This window comes from Macaca thibetana, chromosome 4 (assembly GCF_024542745.1).
Source record: "Macaca thibetana thibetana isolate TM-01 chromosome 4, ASM2454274v1, whole genome shotgun sequence".
In the NCBI taxonomy this organism is placed as follows: Eukaryota; Metazoa; Chordata; class Mammalia; order Primates; family Cercopithecidae; genus Macaca; species Macaca thibetana.
In genome coordinates, this window is record NC_065581.1 from 25,644,299 (window position 1) to 25,666,879 (window position 22,581).

A 22,581-nucleotide genomic window follows, 5' to 3' on the forward strand; every position below is an offset into this window, starting at 1 on the left:
ACGGCTTAGTTTATTTTTCCTCAGCATCCTAATGATGCTACTTTAAATCACAGTGACTTGCAGTATCCCTATTTAGTTGCAAGTCCTTATAGTGCATTATAGTACAGCAATGTGTATGTCCTATACAATCAGGACTCAATAATTGCTGTTGACTTACTCCTTGCTTAAAGGGAACCACTTACCACCATCACCATCTCTTCTCACCTACCCTCCCCACACACTACATTTCTAAATCCTCAAGCCCAAAGGGCCCTAACACTGACACTTTCTGCAACCCTTTAAATGAGGCAGCTCTCCCTAGAAAACCCCTTGAGGCACAAGTTTGGAAAGTGAGTCAAACGTAAGAGGGATGTCTTCTCTGAGTCTGACAAACAAGTTAAAGGGCAAAAGCAGTGAGCCGTGGACGCCTGGAGACAGTTTCTTTCTTCCTGAATCCCCCACGCGCAGAGACAGACAGGATCTGCTAGGACAGCGCGCAGGGCGGGGCGGGGACCAGCGCGCCAGGAGCGGGGCGGGCTTCCAGCAGCTGGTTTTTGCTGAGGGCTGAGGGACGGCTCAGCGACGCCACGGCCAGCAGCGCTCGCGTCCTCCACAGCAACAGTTACTCAAAGCTAATCAGATAGGGAAAGAAGCAGGAGAGGGAGTCAAGAAATTCCATACAGGAGTCCTTACCAAAGTTGTCTAGGGCTTTCCGCGCCGGTGCCTGGTCTTCGTCGTCAACACCATGGACAGCGCCCGCGAACCGACTCCGGGGCGCTTGGACGCCGCTTGCTTCTGGCAGGTCTGGCAGCGCTTTGATGCGGATGGTGAGTAGAACAAGCTACTTGCACACTCAGGTGTAGACGTGGCTCTAAGCTCAGCCCACTGAAAGGACCTAGAGTTTCCCCTTTACTGTAGGGAAAGTTATCGACCTGGGTTGTTAATGCATTGTACCTAATACAGTATCATTAACAGACGTTTGGCATACTGGTGATACACATCTATATACCTTGTTAAAATTCTAAGTGGTAGAATTTCCACTTTCCCCTTTCCAATCTCTCTTTGTGTGTGCGCGCGCCATATATATGGTAGACATACATATATATTGTTTATATAATGACTAATATCATTGTATACATTCAAGGCTTGTGGGACTCAGCTATTTGAAGTCATCCTTCCCTAAATGGGCTCACTTTCACTCAGTGACTTTGTTGTACACCCTTCACTCTCTCAGAATGATGATAAATTTTATCAACTTTCAAAACGACTCCTCCGCCAGAAAAAACGACTCCTCCACCAAAAAACTACTTGAAAATAAAATGAAACTACTTAATATTTGTTTTTATTAATAAAGAAACAAAATATCTAAAAGGTGTGTTTTAACTCTGCAAACTGGGATTCAATACTTACACCTGTTAAGTTTCTCCAGGCTTCAGAAATTTCTGGGTTAAATTTTATTGTTAAGTTCATGTTTATTCGTTGATTAAAATCCATGTACTTAATAGCCTTTTTTTCCCAAACACTAATATAAACCCTAGCATAAAGCACTTATTCTGGAACGGTGTTTACTGTTCAAACCCATATCTTCTAGAGGTAGGTGTTGGCACTTTGTTATTGGAATAACAAAAATAGTGTTGATGGAAGCTTTATAAATTGTGAGAGTAAAAACATATTTAGATTAATACTGTCGTGTGTTATTTTATATGTTACTATTATTTATGTTTATTTTCTTGCATTTAGAAAAAGGTTACATAGAAGAGAAGGAACTTGATGCTTTCTTTCTCCACATGTTGATGAAACTGGGTACTGATGTAAGTACTTGCACACTAAGCCTTAATGTATGCCTCTTAGTAAGATACACACATCCAAGTCTTATGTTGATTTGTACCTATTAATTCCATCTGACCTCTTTTCTTCCTTGCATGCATGTAATTTCTCCCCCTCTCCTAGCAACATAGAGGGATTTAGGCAGGTTTTATAAAAGGCACAACTGTAGCATTAGACATGCTGGTCACTGACTTTCAGTGTAACATCTGTCATCCACTCAGAGATCTTAACTGTAGACTCAGTTAGCTTGGTTTTGAATGTCTCCTTGGTTATGTCTCTGCTAATTGATTTATACCTGCGGATAAAGTAGCCCAATTTGTTCAAAAAGCTGGAAAAGATGTTAAGCACATTAAGGCTCTGGGTGTTTCATATGTATGATAGTCCTCTGATAGCAAACTACAAACCATTTAAAATCATTTTTCCATTATTCATTTTATTAGAAGAGGTTACAGATTTTTCAGGGAATGACAAACCAGGAAACAGCCAGCATACCCAGAGCCCAGATATAAATGGAAGCCAATCTATCTAGTGTCCATCTGATGGTAAATCTGTCCTTGGGAGATGTAAGTGAACTCTTGAAAGTCTCTGTACCAAAGCAGAGAAAAATTTTACACAGAAACACATGAGCAGAGGCCAGCCTGGGGATGGGCTCGATCTGATGAAAGCTCCAGCAGGGCATGCATAGTAGAAGGAGACGCTCTAGGAACAACTGAATTTAAATGAATGATGGAGATAATTTGTCCTTATCCTTTAGCTGTTTATCTGAAGAATAGAAGTGCATCACATTCTCATGTGAGAGCTCAGTGAGGGAACAAGGAGCTCCTCACCACTGTTGAGAACATGGAAAGGGTATGGGATGGGGGGTGCAAAGGAAGCCAGTTCAGAAACAAAGGGGCTGACATCTGCCCCCTTCAGCCGCACAGATCTCTTGGTCCCCCTCTATTTCTGTCTGCCTCTCATATTCTGTCTCTCTTTTTTATGTCTGTCTCTGTCATTTTTCTGCTCACTTCTGTTTCTCATCTCTGTGTTTCATGGCTCTCATCTCCCACTGTTTCTTCCTTTCTCTCTGACCTCTCTGTCGCTCATCTTTCTTGTCTCTTTCTTATATCTGTTTCTCATTTGTTTCTCCATCTGTCTGTCTCTTTGTTTTCCCACTCTTTTTCCAGTCTCTCTGCTTCTCAAAGCTCTTTTGTTCTCTCCTTTCCCCAGGTCTTTTATTTCTTCTTTCTTTCTTATCTCTCTTTTTGACTTTCACTTATTTCCTCATCATTTTCTCCTTCACCCCTTTCTTTGCCTCTTATCTCCCTTTTTCTTTACCTTTTATTGCTCTTTGTCTGCCTGCACTCCACCCCTTACCCTGTGCAGCCTGTGAAGTGAAAGGATCAGCAGATGAGAAGGATAGAGACATGAGTCCCTTCTTTCCTCTCGTCAGACCACTTGCACACACTCGTTTTTATCCTTCATTCTTGTACTTACACAAGCTACAGGTAGAGCTGAGGAAGCCTCCACCAAGTGAGGCTTCTGCCTCAATCTTGCAGCCAGTTTCACATGCCAGCAGCCCGTGGTGAAGCCCACCAGCCTTGTCCATAGGGCTTCTATTTATATCTGTAAATGTAAGGCTCATCATGCTCCAGGAACCCATCTTATCTATCATGAACATGGGTATTTGAGGAAGGCAAAAAGACAAAGTTAAAACCATTCAAAATCTTGGAATAAATGGGATGGTCAGCTCCTAAAAATCTATCATCAGGGACCTGGACTTCTCACCTTTTCAGAGGGCTCCTTGCTCTAGTGATTTATAAAAGGGAGGAGAAAAATTGCTATCAGTGTTGAAGCTGGAGTATCTAATTTTCATTCATCGAGTTGGGGTCTGCTCTAAGCTGAGGATGCTGTGAGATATCTTCATCTGAGGCCTTGGCTAACCTTAGAAGCATTGTTGCCTTTGTGAGAGAAAAGAGGGATGTCATCTCTTGCAGCTTGACTGTTTTTATCACTGCCCCTATCTCAGACCTGGTCCATGGACTAATGCTTTTACACAGGGGCAAGCATAATCCTTGAGGAAAGAGGACAAAAAAGGACTCACTGGTGTCCTGCGCAACTGCATTCAGTGCAAATGTCCCTGAGGCTGGAAAGGGGGTTGGAAGGTCTCATAATCCTTAACCTAGTGCAAATCAAATCAAATTTCAGTGTGCCTGAGAGTTATATTTTCTTTGTTAAAATGCAGACCCCTAGGTCTCATCCTGTAAGTATTTAAGTACATTTGGGGTCTGCCAAGGATCTTTCATTTTAAAAGCACTCAAAGTCAGTTTGCATGTTTTTTTACCCTCTTTTCCTCCAGGAACGGTGACTTTTGGAGAGGGGATTCTAATATAATTAGGCCAATCCCACTGAGTTGTGGCAAGAGCCCCAGGCACATCTCATGAGCACTTGGCTGGGAAGAAAGCTTTTGGAGCCAGGATGATAAGTTTGAACTCTTAACTAGAAATGATATCATCTGCCATTGGATGTCTTTCAAAATGCTGAGGCACTACTCTGGGAAGTGTGCTTGCAGGGACCTTCACTGGGCACTCCATGTTACCTGGACAACCATGATTAAGGAAGCTATTCCTAATTTTGGGTTTTGTCTCTGATGAGTAATAAGCAGGCCTTAAGGAAGTTCTTAACAATAGGGCAGGATTTCCAAAATGGAAGCCCTTTCAGTTGAGGAACAGTCACCATTTGACTGTGACATCTACTTTTGATTGGTAATGCCCAGTGAGTACAGAATCCAGCAGCAGGGAGGCCTCCACAATCAGGCAGCCCCTCGCTCTGGTGTTCAGCAGTGGTAAGCCATCCTTCAAAGGCATGAATAGCTCTACTTTCCTCTGCTGATTACTGGGTCACAGAGACCTCAGAAGAAGGTATTTTGAGGTTTCTAACAGCAAGCTGCCTGCTAATCTATCCAGTAGAGCAACCAGCTTGCTTGTAATTACCTGTTCCTCAGAGCCTTGCAGGGGATTGACTTAATGGAACCATCAGCTGCAATTGCTGCTGTTTCTGTTACTCCCTGCAAACCTTTTCTTTCAAAATGCTGAGATTTTAGCCAGTCCATGGATAAGCATCAGATTCTATGTGTACATACCCCTCATGTACAGACTGTAGCACATCCTGGGCCTCTTTCAATACTTCAGGGATTATAAGTACCCTGCTGGAGCCTAGTGTCTCAGATAAGGACTGATGGGAAATTACAACAGAAGAAGCCCCAGTTTCTTTTGCTTTAGGTCAAAGGGATAGTCATGAGCTTTGGGGTTCGGGATCTGAGAAGACAGAAGCCAAGATTCTGTGCCCTCAAACTAAAGGTAATGTAGAATCTGGCTACTGCTTATTTGGCTTCACATTTATTTACTTTAAAATCTAATTTTTCACCGACATGACCCATGTTAGTTAACTTCCTTTGGGAATGCCCAGCCCATCATAAAGAATCATTTATTCATCCAACAGATCCTGTGTTCCAGAGATAAATAAATGAATGCTATACTTGCAGAGTTCTTAATCTAAAACATCAAGCTGAAATTCAAAGTGAAGTTCGACCCTGTTGAGGGATTTCCTGTTGAGTATTGTGCTTTTCCTGTATGGTACATGAACACTCAAATGTAAGCACACACAAAATCTTTGGTGCTGAGAATAGACGGGTTAATCCCACCATGATTAGTGGGGTGTCACATGAGGAAACCTGGTTGACAGAAGATCCTGGAGTCTCAAAGAACCTGTTCACCTTCTACAGAGAATAAAAAAAAATGTGCCTCTTGTCTCTGAAGGCCCACTCCAAAGAAGGCTCATGGTCGGGGAAAGGACAACTATGTGTGGAGGCAGAAATCCGATGCTCATTCCCTATCTCTGCACCTAGAGCTGCGTGATAGCAACATGCCATTTAAAACTCCTGGGTCTCAATTTTCCTATCCATAAAATAATAATTATTAGAATAATGTTTTGGTCTGCCTGTTTCACAGTGAAGACCAATAAGATAACATAAGTGAAAGGTGCTTTTAGTTGCAAAAATACCCAATGTGTATATTCTTATGCTGATGCAATATCTTCTTGGGTCCTTAGTTTTCCCAGTGTTTATTCTACACCCCGCTTTGCCTCAGATCCACCAAGCGGTTATTCCACACAGGATCGTTGAAGCTTACTCTCTGAAACACTGAAATGCTTTTAAGATTTTATATATATATATACACACACACACACACACACACACAGACACTGTGTGTGTGTGTGTATATATGTGTGTGTGTGTATATATATACTGTATATATTTATATATATGTGTATATGTGTGTGTGCGTGCGTATATATATATATATATATATATATGATTTCCAGTTTATGAGAGCAAGTTTTCCAAGCTAGGGTAACCTTTGGAGGATGCCTTAAGTCATACTCACCACTACCTTTGGTCCTTCATGAGGAAAGGAGGCTACTCAAAGGAAGACAGAAGACAACAGACAGACTGTCATCTCAGGGACCTGTTAGACTTGCTCTGTCTTAGACAAATGATACAGGCATTATCTCTCATTTCTTCATTTGATGCTTTGGTTCCAAATCACTAATGTATTTTTTCACATTTTTAGTCTGATGTGTGTTCATTTAGAAAGGTATTCTTTTTTTTTTTTGAGAGGGAGTCTCACGTTGTTGCCCAGGCTGAAGTGCAGTGGTGCGATCTTGGCTCACTGCAACCTCCGCCCCATGGGTTCAAGCGATTCTCCTGCCTCAGCCTCCTGAGTAGCTGGGATTACAGGCACGTGCCACCACGCCCAGCTAATTTTTTGTATTTTTAATAGAGACGGGGTTTCACCATGTTAGCCAGCATGGTCTCAATCTCCTGACCTCGTAATCCACCCACCTCAGCTCCCTCAAGTGCTGGGATTACAGGCGTGAGCCACCACGCCCGGCTGGTATTCATTTTTTTTTGTTTTTAACTAGACCCTTCACTGTTCCCCATTTATAATCACCATATGAATATGTTTGGTTGATGTTTACAGAGTCAGACTGTCCAAGTCTTCTTATTTTAATCATTTTGGGTTTCTAAATACAGGACCAAAGCCAGAGAAACAGCAGATGACCTTGATATGGCTAGGATACACAGATTCATTTGATGGATACATCATCTCAATCACAAATGCTAGTGGTTTCGGTTTATAACTTCAAAAAATAGCTATACATATAGATGCTATTTTTTAGTTCTTATTCATATAACTTTTGTTTTTTTTTTTTAGAGACTCACCTTCACTACAATTTATTTCAAATAAAGTTTATTGATCACTATTTATTATCCATTTGGGAACTATACAAGCCATTAATTCGTTAACTTCTTTCTATTGCATGAATTTCATCTATTTATCATCCCCTGCAGCAAAAGGCAACAAGTAAAAAAAAAAAAAAAGGGAAGTACAATTCTATCTTTATACTTACTGACAAAAGTTTGTGTATGATTGAACAGGGAAGAGGCAAACTACTGACTGACATGAAACTTGGCAGTTCCCTATATATCCAGTATCCACACCAATCCTGGAATTTTAGAGAATCAGATATTAGAGGATCCAATAGCTTAAATTATATCAGCTCACAGCACCTTTTCTACCTTACATCGAACATTTGCTATGCACCCATCTCCTACAATGAGTTGGCACGATGGATGCCAATGTCAGGGGTTGAGGTCTAGCATAATGCCCAGGAACTTCCCTAGCATTAAAATTGTTCTTGCTGACCAAAGTGTTCCCTGGTTTTCTAAGAAAAGGCTTTCAAACCTTCAGGCTCTTATAATATTTAAAGCATCTGGTTATCTAACTAGTTGCCAGAACCTATCCTGAAAAATCCCCAAAGCAAGTCATCAAGCTTTCCTTGCATTTTGTTTGAACCATTTCTCATTTATTAACAACTTAATGCTGGAATGCAATGACTCCATTAGGTGTTCTCTGCCTCATCTCAAGCAACAACAAGGTGTGGTGGAAAGTGCACTAGACCAGATATCAAATGTGCTGGTTTTAAGATTGTTCTGCCAGTATTCAGCAGCATCACCCTTCTGGCCTATTTTCTCATCAGTAAAATGAAAGGGGAGTGTCTCAGATCCTTAGAAAAGATTGCCAAGCATCCTCTGATTTTTTTCTTCTTTACTCTTTTGCTTCTAAATCACAAAGACTAATCTGAATGAATCATATGTTTTGATTTATAGTGCAGCAATGGATAAAATTATCATGAATTTGAGTATTAGTCTTCATATGTTAAGATCTGGAAGGTAGAGAGTTTGTACTACTTTTCTACTAGATTTTCTACTCCCTGAAAAACATTTGCCATATGCAGTCTTCCCTGGGTTTTATTCCTGAGAGCAACATGTTGTGCCATGCTAAAGTGTTTTAGGACATTTTGTTCTAGGAAGGACTAAAACAGAGCCTGGGTTGTTCTGGCAAGTTCTTTGCCATATGCAAGAGGTCAACTGAAGCGATGACAGCCTGAGGGGAAGAGGTGAGGACTGACAGCCCCTTCGAGTCAAGAATACAAAAAAACCAAAAACATTTTCTCAGCTAGTGATGGGAAAATGATAAAGGAGAATTTCCATGTAAGAAGCGGGAGCACAAAAGAAAAAACAAGTTTCCCAAAGAGGAAGAAGCTAGTAGGCCAGCAAGGAAGCCAGGGGCTGAAGGGTATAGTACATTTTTCTCTGCCTCCCAGGGCCTTTGTGAAGATCCAGGGAGATAATATTTGTTAAAGAGCATGGCTTAGAGCCCATCCTCTGGCTGGCACTCCAAAAATGTTTATTTACCTGCTCTTCTTTCCTATTCTTGTGAATTGGATGTAGCAGTTGTTAATTCCCCACCACATTTCTCTTTCCACCATCTCCTCTCTTCTTCCATTAGGGAGAGGTCCCAGTGGAAAGGAAGGCTAGACAAAGATGCCTTCCACCAGCCTGTGATGGAGGGCAAAGACCAGGTCTCTTTTGCTGACTATAATGTCACCAGTGGCCAGAATTGTGTTTGGCACATGGTAGGTGCTTGATAGAAAGCAGTGTTTTCTGAGTTTTGTACCTGAAGGCAACATGTGGTGGGCTAAAGTGTTTTAGGACATCTTGAACCTGGGTTGTTCTGGCAAGTTTTTCCTTATCTCAGGATGTTGCATCACCAGCACATGCTAGGGTTATTCTTGAAAAATACAAGTAAGAAAGGCAGAAGAACTGAGTCAGCCCAAGGCCACCCAGATAACTGGCCTGTACACATGTGCACAGATGATGCATCCAGAGAGTGTCCTGAAGGCTGAGTCACTTCCACCCCCAACACCAACAGGGAGGGTAGTGAATCAGCAGGATTACCTCTTCTAAGTCCCTCTAACTTACAGCTGGAGGGCTTGGGACCAGAGATAGCATGATAGTATTAAGGAGAATGAATTTAGCATAAATTTCAGCAAGTCTAGAATCTTAGAATTGGGCACTCTTTGGGATTATCTATGCTTCTCAACCCTTGCATCAGAATTCATTCTTTATTGTTGGTTACATATGTCACTTTTACTGTAATAACCATAAAATCCACCAGAGAAGACAATTAAGGTTCAACATAGAAGGGAGTTGTAACATCTTTGGTTAACTCAGCAATTACCTTATTACTTTGGTCTCCTCTTTAATTATTTCTCCCTTCTCATTATTTTTTTTTTCCCTAGAGAATACAAAAGAAGATTAAAAAGGAGTTACATACACCTGGGGGCCCAGAACAACTGGACTTTTCAGTTAAAAAATGTAAAACCTCTGAGTTACTGGGAAGAAAATCTGTAATTACAATACAATCTTTTGTCACAACCAAATATAACACTGTTCAAATTTGTTCTTTCAGCACCCTAGTCTCTAAGCTTCTTTTTATCAATATTTTAATAACTAATTAACTGTAAATTGTACCTAGTCAAGATTCTGATTAGTGCTTGGTTGCTCAAGAAATCTCCAGCGTTGCTCTTTCTTCTACAAAAGGATAAAATCACTTTAAATGGCCAAGGAACCTGCTTTCCAGGTTCGAAAAACATAATTATCATGCCGTGTGTTTTGAATATTTGCTATCCTAACTATATCTTTGAGATCCCAGTGGCTTTAATGTGGCTCTGTTTGGTCAATTGCAGGACACAGTCATGAAAGCAAATTTGCACAAGGTGAAACAGCAATTTATGACTACCCGAGATGCTTCTAAAGATGGTCACATTCAGATGAAAGAGGTACGTTTCATGACTGTATCTTTCATGGCTCTACTCTTCTTGACTGTTTTTTTCTTTACTTTGTCATCTTGGGCTGTAATATTCTTTGAAAGACAATGGAAACTTTACATTTGATCAGGAAATTGGAGATTTCTGAAAGGCAGTTGGCTTAGATAACATTTTAAAAGTAATCATCTCTCCTTTTTCATCTACTTAGTAACAAAGAGTGTGCAATTCTTTTATCATTTTATTTAGGTCAATTAATATTTGTACCTATTTTATAATTGGGGAATTGAAATGATAGAGGCCTTTCAATTACTTGATCCACCATTTGTCTCTTTATATAGTGTCCTGTTCAAACTGAGCAGTGATATAAGGAAAAACTTACTGAAAATAAATAAGGTTAAACTTCAGCATCAGCTCCCAGTGGAGATAGGAAAGATCTATCCCTAAGATCATTAAAAGCATGACAGACAATAGCTGTCTTTACTTCAACTTAATCCACTTTTATGGAGCACATACTAAAGCATGTAACTATGCTACGTGTGCAGCGCTGTGGATGGTCTACAACTTACCTGATCATTTCTCCTTCCAGTTACAAAAATGTTTACAGTTTAGAAAGGACTTCCACATATATTTTATTATTGTATTCCCGTAGTAGTTAAGATGATGATAGACATGGAACATTATCCCTATTTTGCTGATAAGGACTTGAGTTACTTTCCTAGAATGACATGACCAAATAAGTGGCAATGGTTTTAGTGGAACTCTGCTTATAGATAGGAATCTATACAGGTTCATACTATGTAGCTATAAATCTGTATGTGAAAATGAGTCAATCTGAAACTAAGATATTTTTTCATAGTCAAAACTGCCTGTTAGACATATTACCTGACAATGGGAGAGCTAGTCTCTTGATGTTGTGACACTGCCATATCTGAGCAGTCCATATTATTGAAAAGAATAATAGGACAATTTCTTCAGGAAGTTATGTTAATAGGGCAGGATAATTTCCCTTTATAAAAAGTGTGCGTGTTCACCAGCAGACTGCCTTTTCAGAAAACGAATAAACTAAACTCTAGATTTATGAGTGTAGCTGTTTCCAAACTTTTAATCAAAGGCAAAATTGTATATGTAACCAAAAATTATGATTATACTGGATGTAAAAGTATCAATGTGTGCATCAACAGAACAGTAAATGCAAACAGCAAGTTAGGTGTACTAAACAAAAGATTCATAACTACATGTTCACTGTTGTAATTTTCCAGACCCTGGAACAGAGCATAGCATATAGTAGGGCTCAGTATTTCTTGACCTAATTAATGAATGAGCAAAACATAGCAAATAACTGAAAACTATGTCATTATCTTACTAATAACAGAAGACATTCCCCAGTAATTGGCCAACCATTTTTGTCTTGTAATTCTGCATATGAGTGTCATTGAGGTTGTTGTTTGTTCAAAAGCTGATGGTGCATGACTGCATCGTTCCCAAGGCTCCTTAAAACCTTATGAGTCTGTGAGTCTAAGGAGCAGCAAGGCCTTTTGCTTCCCCTACATTCCCTTGCTGTACTATTGACCATTTCACTTACTCCAATTACAGGTAGTCGTGACATAAAAATCAGCCCACCTTGGCTCATGTTGGATTTTCTAGTAAAAAATAAGATGGGAAAAAGGCCACCGTTAGTCTCAAAGAACAGTTCCCTGTTCCAGTTGACCCTGTGTAGGTTGATGGGAAAAGCATGAAGTCAATATGGTGGAATATGAAACCTTAGGCAAGTTACTTAATTTCTCTGAGCCTCAATTTTATCATCTTCACCAACATGGCAGTCATCATTTATTGACTATTTGATATGTATGAGGTATTTTCCTAAACAGTTTATAAATACTGGCTCATCTTACTTTTAGTCTTCCCATCTGGACCAGGATATCAATATTATTATCTCCATTTTCCAAATGAGGAAATTGAGGCATAGATATATTAACTAAATTACCTAAGGTCAAATCATTAGTAAGTAATGGAGAAGAAATTTAATTTCACTCTAAAGCCTATCACTCACACTTTGAACTGCACTGCCTCCCATTGACAAAAAGGGGATATTTATACTCATCCTGAAAAACTGGTGTGAGGACTTAATGAGATGATAACTAAAAAGCATCTTGCTGGTACCTGCCATGTAGCAAGCACTCAAAATCTGGTAGTTATTGTTAACATGATGTGTCCTCGAGCTGACCCACATCCAATTAGAAAATGTGAATGAGAATGTGAGCTAATTACACCTAAATCCCTTCCGGAGCATCTGCTGTGGACTCACTCTGTGGTATTGTACAAGACACTGAGCAAACTACTCCGTTAGAGAAGAAATGACCATTGTCTATGGGAACAGCTCAGAAAGAAGACAACATATACTACAATACCCTAGGCTTGGCAATGAACACAGCCAAACCTGAAAAAAGTATTATAACTACATAGGGGAACAAGATATTATTATACCTTTGTTCAAGGGAGTGCATGAAGTAAATCAGTCAAACTGGTGCTCATATTAAAAAGCTGATTGGCTGAATTTATCATACTTGAGTCAACTGTTGTAGTATCTTATAGACACTAATAATGTAAAAAAATATAAACCATAGCTAACACTCAAGTATCAAGCCAGGCAGCAGTTATTCCTGCTTTTGCACTGAAGTACTGTATATATACAGCATCTCACCAGTAAACCATAGTGATTAAAAGTGTGGGCTTGAGATCGCCAAGCTGAAATACTGACTTCATCACACACTAATTACAAAATGTTGGCAAGTTCCTTATCTCTGTATAGACCAGTTTCCTGCACCGGAAAATAACAGTAATGGTATGTTGTGCACCCCATAGATTGTTATTAGGATTAAATGAATTAGCATATGCAAGCATTTAGAATAATGCCTGGCAAACATAAGCATTATTTGCTATTTTTATCTTCTGTTACTATGGAATTAAATTAATTCAGTATTGGAAGTTCTTAGAATAGTGCCTGGAACATATCAACACTTAACAAATTTATTATTGATATTAATGTTATATTCATCATTAGCTTAGATTTTAAGCTCGTGGAAGGCAGACATCCATAGCGATTTATACTTAGTAGGAGTGTGATACTTTCTGAAAGAATAAATGAATCAAAGAATGTCAATCAAGAGCACAGAACTGCAAACTGAGCTGTTCATCCTGGAAGATCTGAGACCTTCCGCCCTGGAAGACGTACCACCATGCCTTTTACCAGAGAACATTCTTAAATGGACACTGGCCAGGGTCCCCGACTTATTTTTTCTGTTCCTTTAGCTTGCTGGTATGTTCTTATCTGAGGATGAAAACTTTCTTCTGGTCTTTCGTCGGGAAAACCCACTGGACAGCAGCGTGGAGTTTATGCAGGTGAGTGCTTGATTATGTCTTTATGGAGAAAGAGGATGGAGACAAGGCTATGATCTTAGCCACCTGCTGTGGCTACCACCACTCCTGCCCAGCGGTCAAGGGAGAGCTGAGCACTGAGGATAAGACCAAGCAAAAAATGCCTTAGTGATGAGTGAGGACTTTGGTCCCAAACCCCAGTGTTCTCTCAGTACTGTCCTGGGGTGCTCCTGAGCTGACAGGCTCCTTTAGTTTGGGCTGGAGGAAACTTTAGACAAGAGGCCAGGCAGGTACACTGAAGAATGGAGAGGGAGGGGAGGTGGGGGACTATGGAAAGGAGAGCAGGTGCCCCATCTGAAGCCAATATCCCTATGGAGCTTCAGCCTTTTGAGAATGCTGTCTAGAAATCTAGACTCTAGAAAATGGCGGCAACTAATTTTAGTTTTGAAGGCATGATGATACAGAACATAATGTATTAGAGTGCTGGTCCAGCCAGGAGGCCTTCTGTTTATAATCATGGGAGAGTAAAAGCTAAAGGCAATATCAATAACCTCTCTTACCACTTTCCCTCTGGCTACCCCTTCTCTCAGCCTCTCAGTGTTACTGCTCTGTTGGTGAAAAACAACAAGGGAAGGGCAGATAAGGGTTTCCCCAAGTCCAGAGCAGCAGATTCAAGACAGCCACTGCATCCAGGGCCCCACAATGGATACAGTTACCATGTCCCCATTTAGGAGATAATAAGTTTTGCATAGGCAATTTACAGAAGAAATTCTGAATGGACCATGAATTTATGCCAGTAACTCAAGAAATGCAATAATTTTATGGAAAGTAATTTTGGAAAAATTCAATCACGATCCTTTAAAATTTCATTATCCACAGTTAATTTTTTTAAATTTAATTTGTCCTGGCTGGGCACGGTGGCTCACACCTGTAATTCCAGCATTTGGGGAGGCCAAGGTGGGTGAATCACCTGAGGTCAGAAGTTTAAGAGCAGCCTGGCCAACATTGTGAAACCCCATCTCTACTAAAAAAAAAAAAAAAAAAAATACAAAAATTAGCTGGGCGTGGTGGTGGGCACCTCTAATCCCAGCTACTCAGGAGGCTGAGGGTGGAGAATTGCTTGAACCCAGGAGGCAGAAGTTGCAGTGAGCATAGATCGTGTCATTGCACTTCAGCCTCGGGGACAAGAGGGAAACTTGGTCTCAAAACAAACAAACAAACAAACAAAAAAAACCACAAAAATTCTACTTTTTCAGGCATCTATTTTATGGCTATAATCAGAAATGTAGACAAAAGTTTTCTGTACAATGATGTTCATATAATGTTGCAGTGTCACTTATAGTTCAAACTAAAAATAACATAAATGTCTAACAATAGTGGAAAAGTTAGTTAAATTATGATATATTCATATAATTCATTCATTCTACAAATTCTTATGAGCACTGTAATATGCAAGGCACTGTTCTAGGTGCTGCAGATTCATTAGCAAAAAACTACAGTATTGAACATTATTGATCACTGAAGATCAAATTTTCAAAAAATAATTAATGACATGAAGGAAATGCAATATGATATTAAGAAACAAAATTGTATATGGAATTTGATCTTAACTTTGTTTAAAAGTTGTTTACCCTGAGGCCTGAATAAATAAGATAATAGGTAAGTATACACAAATAAATATCAGTTGTTCGTAAGTGGTAAGATTTCAGGTGATTTTATTCTTTGTACTTTTGTATTTTCCAATTGTGTATAAAGTCATAATTATTTAAAATGTATTTTAAGACATTTTCAAAATGATTCTAATTGTGTTTAAAAACACTCAGATAACATTTTTAATAAAAATAACAAAGAGACTGCCCAAGCGTATAGATAATATGATCCCAATTCTGTTTTTTAGTGTATGTTGTAGAAACATGATAGAAATGAAACACATAGAAACAATAAGTAATTATCTCAGGAGAGGAATTTCTGGAGATTATAAATTTTTTCTTTTTGTATTTCATTAATTTTGTACAGTGAACATGATTTCAGAAAAAAAATCATGAATATAGAAAAATAGTATTAAAATGTTAGGCCTAGTGTAGTCTTGAATAATCTTGAGAAGTGGGAAAAGCACATGGCCCTATGGAGGCTTCTTATCTTTTTTTTTTTTTTAATTCTACTTTTCCTGCCTTTGTAGTTTGTCGATTTTATCTGTAAAGAAGAGCTTTCCCTTTCTGTACCCAGTTTTTAAAACTATCATTGTAAATTATTCGTTTTTAAAAATTAACTGTCTTATATCCCATTACATTCTACATATTTTAAGAAATTCTAACTTTTCCCCTGAACCACAGGATCTTAACACACTATAACTCTTACTCACCAACTCATGTGCCATTATTGTCCAGAATATTAGTTCTCTCTTGTTTTCTTTAATCCCACAAATTTTATGCAGTCAAGATTTGTTTCAATTTGCCCATGTGTCACCACATGTCATATTGCTACCATTGTCTTTGTTCACCATTCCTTTTTTGTGTATCTCAGATTTCCTTCTTCCTGTTCCTTCTTCTTCCCAGAGTATATTCTTTATTGAGAGTCTGCTGGTAATAAACTCTGCTTCTGTTTGTCTGGAAATGTCTTTATTTTGCTTTTATTCTTTAAAGATAGGCTTGCTGAATGTTCACACAAAAATCTTTGGCTCTCCAATGACTCAGCTGTAGTAAAACTACACAATAATTTAGATGGATATTGTTGGAGAATGGCATTTAAAAAGCATGCAAAAAATTTTAAAAATTATTTGAAATTCTCATAGTTTTGGCATATTCATACGATAAAAGATATAAATCACATTTAACTCATTGATTGTGTAAATTGGACTAAATTCAGACATAAATGACAGGGTCTGAAAGGAGTGACATTTCTGAATTGTTATCACCAAATATCAGCACCAGTGTCGACATAGCATCAGTATCAACATCTCCTACTATCCCTGCAGAGTCTGAGCTCAGGACACTGATTGTGGTTAATAACTAAGGTTCCTGCAGTTGGTTAACACAGAACACAGGCAATCCATCTAGGATCTAAGAAAAATCTGTCAATGGAAAAAAAAACACAACAACTTAGTGTAACCTTTCATTTTGTACAAGAGTTAGGGAGCTTGCCAACTGATGTGGGGCTTGTCCATGGAATAATCAGAGGTGGTGAGAGTAACAGAATTTATTAAGGAAAGTAGTTCAGTGCTTTCCTCAAAGAGTTTCAGCTGTTCTGTCTTCCAGTTCAGTAACTGTATCTTCAGTTGGATGAATGCTGGCCTCACACTAATGAGAGGAGTAGCTTATAACTGGGAATTATCAGTTATTTTATTCCTTCCATCAGAGACAAGACCACACAGGCAAGATTTCTTAGGGGACTTTTCTGCAGTGTAATTTTTTAAAGTTCATCTTTCATTAAGGTTTTAGTTTTGAAGCTTTAGTTTAAAGCGGGCACCTCGATCTGATTTTCCACCTGTGTGGGTCCCATGATTTATTCCTTGTCTACCACATGTGCAGTTTTCTCATAAAACTGCAGACGTTGTTGCCAGGGACCAGCAGATATACTTGGGATAGGCTTTGGTTTCAGTCCTACATTACCACTCTAAGTTTGTGCTTTCCTATCACGTTGGGTCTCTTAGGAGTCCTTTCACTTTCTTGTGATCTATGCAATGTAATTAAAAGTTATTTACATAGGATGTTGCATTTTTAGGTATTTAGTACTGAGGAGGTTTCTTACTTTGTCATATTGCCCCAAATTGAAGTTCATCACTTTGTATCTTTCCATTCTGAACTTTCCAAAAGAACCCTTTCGATTAAAGCCCACTCAGTGGGCTTTCATTGAAACCACTGTGGCCCTCCTTAAGTGGCTCCAAGTGAATGCAGTGATCTATTTCTGGTGGATTCTGCCCAAAATTGCTGTCACCAAAGAAAGCCTAAAGTTTCCCATCAAAAGTGGAATTTCCATTCAGTTAAGTACTGTTTTCAGATGCTGAACTGTAGTAGATACCACATAATTATTCCAACTTATCTGAGGATAAATGAATTAATGACTTTTGTGTATTTCAGATTTGGCGCAAATATGACGCTGACAGCAGTGGCTTTATATCAGCTGCTGAGCTCCGCGTAAGTGTCACTGGGTGAAGGGGTGGGTTTGTTTATCATTGGGAATTTGATATGTGTGTATCATGAGTTTGATTTCTGTGGGCCCAGGAAAGATGTATTTGAATATGTTACTCAAAAAATACATACATATGTACATATATGTATATATATTCATTTTTAAAAGGTTTAGAAAGTGCAAGTCACATTGCTGTCTCTGGAAAAGCAGCATAATTGAGCATTTATGATAACTTTTTCATGCTGGAGCTAGTCCCTGGGCCCCGTGAGCTCCCTATAAACAGTGACAGCCCTCAATTCTTGGATTTATTGCTTGCTAAAAGCATTTTATTTCCTCCTGGAAACAAACAACCCACAATTCTTGAAATAAGGCCTTTTAAGACCTTTGCAGTTTATTTGCTCACTATATGAAGTATGACTCTTCTCTTGGCGCCACAGAACTTCCTCCGAGACCTCTTTCTTCACCACAGAAAGGCCATTTCTGAGGCTAAACTGGAAGAATACACTGGCACCATGGTAAGTAATGAATAATTACTCACTACTCCATGAGTAATTACCTCCATGAGGACAGCTCCCCCACTCCCTCCCCAGACCCCAGAAACAGTGTCTGCTAGAGAGGTCGTCCTTGAGAATTTGAAGGCTAAATGAATGCAAGAGGAAACCTCAACTCTGAAAAACACTGGCTAAAACTGAACTCTTGTAGCCTCTCTCTTGTGACCAGGTTGCATCTATTTGAGAGAGAAAGCTGTTCACCAGTCTGTGGGGAAACCTGAAAAGTTCAGTCAATATTAGGTTTCTAAGCATCAGGCCAATAACCTCAATGTTAATTGAAGTCACATGGAAGCAAGTAAACATGGACTTAGACAATCAGTACCAAACAGATGGAAGCTGCCTCTCACCACAGTGGATGATTCTCCTCATTTAGCATGTTGATTTAGTGCAGCTGGAGAGTCAGCTAGATGGAGGATGCATGTCCTACCTCTGCCACTTACCAGCTATGATGTAAGAAAACTGTCAAGCCTCTCAACTTTATTTACTTCTCCTATAAAATGGGGATGAATAGTACCTAATTCCTGTGAGGGCAAATGCGTTGATGCATTTGAAGGACTTGCAGACTGTCCAGAATACAATGAGTTAGCTCTTATTGCAGTAGTTGTCATTATTTCACATTCCCCTCATGTCATCGTTGTTCCAAGTGACCTTGAGACTATTTTTGTGTCAAGCTCCATGGAAAGTGGTGAAGTAGGAAGCTGCCTTTGGTGAACTCATCCTCATGTTCTGTTTCAACACCTAACTTGATGCATTTCTCCCAGTACTCATCAATGATTTGTATTAAATTGTATCTGGCTCCTCTGTCTTTTCTCCTCCCCTATCCCTTTCTCATCCCTAGGTGTGTGGTTCATTCCTATAAAAATCTTCAGGTTTCTTAGTTAGTAAGCATGGAAATTTGCTGATAAAGCTTTAATTACTTGTAGGATTGTTATATTTATTATATAAAGAGTTATTGAACAGATTCACCTCATTGAGCCTTATGGTGAAGTCAGGGATACATATTACTGAGAAGAGTTTGTTAAAATGTGTACCACCATGTTGACCTATTTGGGCTTTTAATTGGTATTTCCAAATACTATAATATTTCCAACAACTTCTCTACAGTCTTGGTATTATTCATGCAATTTTATATATCTGATGACTAAGGCTAAGAAAGCGTTTTAAGTGACTAAGTCACCACCAGGTTGAGTTCTTAAGCTCATTTTAAAGATCAGATAACTGAGAAAAAATGTTCCTTAGCTAAAGGCATCTGTTAAGCTGGAAGCTAAGCTCCCCTGATTTTCAGCCCTGGAGCTTTCTCTACTCTCCTTCTGTACTCTGCTCTGAATGTGCCTCCAGTCAAATGAGTCTGTGTTGGGAAGGAGGCAAGTGCTCTTGACCCTGGTAACTTGTAATTGGCCTAGACAGGAGAAAGCAAATGCCAAGGAGAGAATCAAATCTCAGGGCAGGATCTCAATTAAGGAAATTATTCAGCCTCTTACTATGTTGATTTGTTTTCATAGCATGCAAAATGATGTCTGAAATCCTGAGTAAATATGTGCTCAGCACCAAAGGGTGAAGTGGGAAATCCCCCAGCAGTGGGAAGCAGTTTCCCAGCTACAGGAGAATCTCTAGGTTCCTTTTGACCTAAGCTCCAGTGAAGCCCTCTAATAGAATGAATACTATGAAAAAGGAAATTAGATGGAAACTGCTTGGGGTACAGAACAATAAGGAGGTGTTTTTCTAGTTCAGCATATTTTTAACATTGATTTAACAGAATGTTAACACTGGCTGTTGTTATCTCGATTTTATCGACTTATAAAACATGACCTACTTAATGAATATATTTTCATGTAGAATCTCCAGCATGTTGCCAGTATTTCTTTGACTATCTTTGACTCTGAGGAGCTTGCCCCCACCTCCAACTAACCATACTAAACCACTACTCTTTTACTTCTTAATATAGCTCAGCTTTTTTCCCCTCACTTTTTTCACCTGGTTCTTGCTCATCATTCGATATTCAGTTAGACATCAACTTGCCCTAAAAGAAATCTTCTGTAGCCTTCCCTCCACGGTAAGCCCAGTACCCCTTCTCTGTGCCTGTGTAGTGCCTTGTGCATATCATCATCTTAGCTTCTTAATAATTTAATTCATTCTGCAAATATTCATTACATATCTACTATGCCCCAAGCATTATTCTAGTCAACAGGGATTCAACAGTGAGCAAAATAGACAAAGGAGAGACTGACAACAAATAATAAACGTAATTAATAATTCATTATATTGCATAACAGAGGGAGATGAGTGTTATGGAAAAAATTAAAAAGTGGAGTTGGGCCAGGAATGGCAGTGCTAGCAGGAGCAGTTGGGGTAGGGGACTGGGAAGAAGGGGTACTTTTCAATAAGGTGGTCAGGGTGGCTCCTCTGAGAAGGTGAGATGTGAGGAGGGACTGAGGGTACAGCAGGCACAGGGCCCCTAATGCAAAAGCGTGCCTGGGATTTTTAAGAACGGGGGAGACCAGCATGGCTGGAGCAGAGCAAGAAAGGATGAGACTAAACGGCAGCCAGACCATCATGGGATTTTTAGCCCATCGTGAGGACTTGGGGTTTTAGTTAGATGGAAAACGGCTAGAGGGCTATGATGCAGAGGATGTCAAGATTTGCCCCCTTGATTGAGAAGAGTCCTCAATGGGCAAGTATGGAATCAGGAAGATCTGCTGAGAGGCCATTGTTGCCATCCAGGTGATGGAGGATGGCAACTTGGACTCAGTTGGAGTGGCAGAAGAGGTGAGAACTAAATATATTTTGAAGATAAACTTGAGAAGATTTCCTGATGAATCACGTGGGAGTCAAGGATGACACTGATGTTATCTGTTTATGGCTCTTGTACCCCACTAGCCTGTGACTCCTCAAGGGTGAGGACAGCATCTAACCTTCTTGTCCCAGCCCTCACATGGGACCTGACACGTAGTAGGCTACTTAATGCATATTAAACTGAACTTTCAGTTGTTACCTAATAGCCAGCTATGATGAAACCATGACAAAATAAGGAACGTTTGTCTTTGGGAACCTCCTATCTCCCCTGTCAGTGTTTCTTATGACCCTGTGCCCCTATTATGGCTCTTGCTCCCTCTTGGGTTGGAGGGAGCATATTGCATATTGCTTGGAGGGTTGCATATTGCACATTTCAGCATTTTGCACAGACCCAATCTTCCCCAAGCAGAGCTTTATGCTCTGAAATTCTCCTTTTCTCCTCTCCTTTAAACCAGACCTGCCAGGGTAGAATCAGAAAGGGTGCAGTATGTGGTTGAAGAAAGATGATGCACATCACAAATCAGGCCAGTTGCCCAGAGCTTTTCCCTTTACAGCCATCAGGCTTAAATTAAAGAAGCTTCAGGCTGGCATCACCTTACAATGGGATGTCCTGAGCTCAAGAAAATTTGTCAGTATGCAACATTTTTAGCTTAGATTCGTAAGTCTAGAGTCCTGGGAAGTAGCTGAGGGAAATCAGAGTGATCTTACCCAATGTTTAAGTATCTAGTTTGAGAACTGTCCATTGGCCAAGACAGTCCTGTTATTCTATGTCTGTTTCATTGCCAACACCTCATAGCTTTTCTGCTCATGTGTGCTGCAGTTAAGTACTCATTTTGGTTCTAAATTGTCCCATGGAGACAGGTCCATAATCAAACAAACTCCAAATGGCCCCTGTGTTAGACCATTGTTGTGTTGCTATAAAGAAACACCTGTGACTGGGTAATTTATAAAAGAAGGTTTCATTGGCTCATGGTTCTGCAGGCTGTACAAGCATGATGCTGGCATGTGCTTTGCTTCTGAGGAGGCCTCCAGGAGCTTTTACTTATGGTAGACAGTGAAGCAGGAGCAAGCACATCACATGGCAAAAGCAGGAACAAAAGAGAGAGAGCCAAGGAGGGTGCCACACACTTTTAAACAACCAGATGCTGGGAGAAAGCATTCACTATAGCAAGGACAGCACCAAGGGGATGGTGCTAAACCATTCATCAGAAATCTGCCCCCATGATTCATCACGTCCAACACTGGGGATTACATTTCAACATGAGATTTACAGGAGACAACATCCAAGCTATATCAGCTTCTCATTGACTTTTTATGCACTGAGATGACAGCCAAGTGTGGAGGAAGCTGGTGAAGAGTTTCCACCCAAAGATTTGAGTTTGATTAGAAGACAAAATGAGTTCAATGAAATTTTGACCAATCGATTTCATTTTTCTTCCCTAAGTCATAGAGGTGACTTATACTTTCCAACAAATAGATTTTGGAACTTGATAGTTGATTTTTTAAATGACTTTTTATATTTCCCTAGAAACTTCTGGGTGTACTAACTTTTAGGAACTTAGCTTTTTAAAAAACGACTTCTACATCCTGAGCTCTGATATACTAAGCGTGAAATCATGTTATTGCTGCTTTAATGGATTTTTATTGAGCAATGGACATAATCATGGCAATACTGTATTAAAGATTTTGTTCTGAGGTTTAGCATCAAATGCTT

At 39.6% G+C, this 22,581-nt stretch overlaps 1 protein-coding gene across 1 annotated transcript in view; it reads left to right on the forward strand.

Moving 5' to 3' along the window:
• The first annotated feature begins 465 nt into the window (after positions 1 to 465).
• The window catches only part of SCGN (secretagogin, EF-hand calcium binding protein), a 49,843-nt gene continuing 27,727 nt past the window's right edge, over positions 466 to 22,581 (forward strand). The window contains exons 1-6 of the mRNA XM_050788237.1: positions 466 to 806; positions 1,720 to 1,790; positions 9,940 to 10,032; positions 13,330 to 13,419; positions 17,472 to 17,528; positions 17,961 to 18,038. Coding sequence (XP_050644194.1) covers positions 725 to 806; positions 1,720 to 1,790; positions 9,940 to 10,032; positions 13,330 to 13,419; positions 17,472 to 17,528; positions 17,961 to 18,038 — 471 coding nt within the window. The 5' untranslated portion in view covers positions 466 to 724. The remainder of the gene's footprint in view (positions 807 to 1,719; positions 1,791 to 9,939; positions 10,033 to 13,329; positions 13,420 to 17,471; positions 17,529 to 17,960; positions 18,039 to 22,581) is intronic.